General features: G+C 55.9%; 1 protein-coding gene across 1 annotated transcript in view; it reads right to left on the bottom strand.

The window, feature by feature from the left end:
• GRWD1 (glutamate-rich WD repeat containing 1) overlaps positions 1 to 3,171 on the bottom strand; it is a 7,651-nt gene that overhangs the window by 1,544 nt on the left and 2,936 nt on the right. Inside the window, exons 4-6 of the mRNA XM_015567974.1 lie at positions 817 to 1,030; positions 566 to 708; positions 2 to 191 (exon numbers count right to left, since the gene is read on the bottom strand). Coding sequence (XP_015423460.1) covers positions 2 to 191; positions 566 to 708; positions 817 to 1,030 — 547 coding nt within the window. The remainder of the gene's footprint in view (position 1; positions 192 to 565; positions 709 to 816; positions 1,031 to 3,171) is intronic.

Raw genomic sequence — 3,171 nt, 5'->3', positions numbered from 1 at the left:
GGCGCCAGCTCCCCCCCCCTGTGGGCCCCGTCGTCCCCGCCGCTGAGCAGGAAGGGCTCCCGGCGGCTCCAGTTGATGACGTTGACGTCCCCATCGTGGGCGGCGGCAGTGGTGAGCATGCAGGCCTTGCTGGGGGCGGCCCGGATGTCCCAGATGCGAATGGAGGCGTCAGCTGAGCAGGAGCCGAATACCTGGAAGAGGAGTCTGAGCGACCGAGGCTCCCTGCACCCCGCCCGAGACCAGATACTAGTTGTGGGCCCCTCACTAGGACCTGCCCCAGCCCCTCCTCCTTTAAGACCCAGGAATCCAGCCCCGTCGGTATGGCTCAGTTGGTTGACTGTTGACCCAGAAACCAAGAGGTCACTGGTTCGATTCCCAGGCAGGGCACAGGCCAGGGTTGCGGGCTGGGTCCCCAGCAGGGGGTGTGTAGGAGGCAGCTGATCAATGATTCTCTCTCATCTGATGTTCCTATCTCTCTCCCCCTCTCCCTTCCTCTCTGATATCAATGAAAATATATATTAAAAAAACCCCAAGACCCAGGAATCCAGCCCCAGCCCTGCCTCACCGTGTCCTCGGTCGGGGACCACTGCAAGTCCTCCACAGAGCGTGTGTGGCCCACGAATGGCCGCTGATCTACATGCCAGGAGCCGCCATCCGTGGGCGTCCAGAGGTGGATGTTCTTCTGACAGTCACCGGTCAGCAGGCGCCCTGGGGGGACGGGAAACGACCTGATCCCAGCTGGCCCAGCGCCCACCCCTGCTGCCGACCCTGCTCCCTCTGGCACCCCAGGACCAAGTGCATACCCCAGGGACTCACCAGGCACACGGGGGGACCAGTCCAGGGCAAAGCCCTCGCCCATATGGCCAGCGAAGGCGAAGATGGGCTTCACGCGAGCCTGCTCGTCCCGGAGGAAGGCGGCCAGGGCCTGGGGGTCATCGACCACCTGAAGAAGCCGCCGCAGCGCGAACACCTCCACCTGGCCCTTCTCTGACCACACCCCAGCCACCGGCTCCTCGCCCAGCCAAGACACCTGCGGGGGGAGGAGGACGGGGAGGTGAGCTGGGAGGGGCAGGAGGCTCAGGTTGGTGACCACAGCTTCCAGCATCCCTGAGAACTAGGACTGCCGACCCTCCCCAACCCCCGGGCTGGGACAACAACCCCCAGAATCCTTTGCAGGAAAGGACCACAGTCTGCAAGACGATCTTGGTACCTGGGACCACTCCCCACCCTGCAGTAGAGGTGGTGGTGGGAGAACAAAGCTCCTTTAAGACTCCTGGGAATGAAGGCTGTAGCCCCCACCAGCCCTCGTCAGGCCCCTGGTCTCTGCTCCCCTCTCAATGTCGGAGTCACAGGCCTCGGGCCTCAGTCCGTTTGCTCACAAGGAGGTCCCGTCCAGCCTCCGGGTTTCCAGCAGCACCTAGCCCCGACCTCCTCCTTGAACTCCGGACTCACCTCACACTGACCATTCAAACTTCACGCGATCAAAGCCAAGCTCCTAATCGCCGACTGCAAACTGCTCCTCCCCAAACGGCAGGACCTATTTCCGACTTGTCTCTTCCTCAACCCGACACCTGTGCTGATTCCAGTAAAAATGCACCGCTTCACCCAGGCAGGTATGGCTCAGTGGATAGAGCATCGGCCGGCGGACCGAAGGGTCCCGGGTTTGATTCCGGTCAAGGGCACCTACCTTGGTTGCAGGCTCCTCCCCGGCCTGGGCCCTGGTCAGGGCACGTGCAGGAGGCAACCAATGGATGTGTTTCTCTCACATCGATGTTTCTCTCTGTCTTTCCCTCTCTCTTCCACTCTCCCTAAAAAAAAAAAAACCAATGGAAAACTATCCCCAGGTGAGAACTGGGGAAGAAAAAAAAAAGCATCACTTTTGTCCCTCCCACCACCCCTGTTGTCTCGCCCGTTGCTACTGATGCCACCCTTCTCCCGAACTACAGCCCCTACAGGACTGCCCGCTGCCCTTGCCTTCCTGCAACCTCTTCTCCACAGAGCAGGTGAGGAATTAAAACACAAGTCAGACCCCACCTTTCCTGTGCTCCAACGTCTCCCCAAGTCCTTACAATGGGCTACAAGGCCCTAAACAATCTGTCTCGCCTGGGCCCACCCCCGGAATCTTGTCGCCGCATCCCTTGCTCATTCTGCTCCAAACACACTGGTCTCCCCAGCATCTCTCAACAACTCCTCCAACATGCCCAGTCCCCCCCAGGCCTGTGCACTTGTTTTCCTTGCCTGCAAACCTTTTCCCACACACCCTTGGCTCACTCCCTCACTTCCTGTGGGTCTCTGTATGAATGGCTCCTTGTCAGTGAATACTTCCCAGGCCACACTATTTAAAATAGCAACCCACGCAGGAACACCCTACACCCTGACCTGACTTTATTTTTTTCCTCTACAACACTTAGCACCTTGACACAGTACACATCTCCTTGTTTTGCTCTTGTCCCCTTCTCCAGCAGCATATAAGCTCCAAGCAGCCAGAGACCTTCTGCTCCCTGTTAAATCCCTAGAGCCCCAAACAGCACCTAAAACACGTTAACACTTCAGTGGAAACGCACAGCAAGAACCACCGGCCAAGCACTGCTCCAAGTGCTGTTTACATGTCACCTCCTTTAACTCACACATCAACCTGATCAGAAGATGCTATAACCCTAAACCACAAGAGGAACCTCAGGACAGTTCCTGAAAAATAACGGAAAACCCATAGACACTCACATTACAGCCAGGTGCTGTTTTTAAGCACCTGAAATAACTGTATTTCAGTTACAGAAAGAATTGTACATTATTCTATGTGATCCTTACAATAGGCAAGTTTTGCAACTCTCACCATTTCACAGAACATAAAAATAAACAAAAAATATAACCTGATGAACAAAAAGATAGATACAGAGGCAGAGAAGCATGGAACAGGCTGTCAAACTACAGCGGGAAGGCTGAGGAGTGTTGGGGGGCGGGGGCTAGGAGATCAACCGAAGGACTTGTATGCATGCATATAAGCATAACCAATGGACACAAGACACTGGGGGGTGGGGGAGGCCGGGGGAATGTCAAGGAGGGGCGGGAAAGGAGACATGTGTAATACTCTTTGTAATACTTTAAGAAATAAATAAAAAAAATACATTAAAAAAAGAAAGAAACAAGGAGGGCCAGGAAAGGGACAAGGGC

This window comes from Myotis davidii, unplaced genomic scaffold (genome assembly GCF_000327345.1).
Source record: "Myotis davidii unplaced genomic scaffold, ASM32734v1 scaffold464, whole genome shotgun sequence".
Taxonomy (NCBI): Eukaryota; Metazoa; Chordata; class Mammalia; order Chiroptera; family Vespertilionidae; genus Myotis; species Myotis davidii.
Note: the sequence above shows the minus strand (reverse complement) of the source record. Positions and strands in the feature narration are given on the sequence as shown.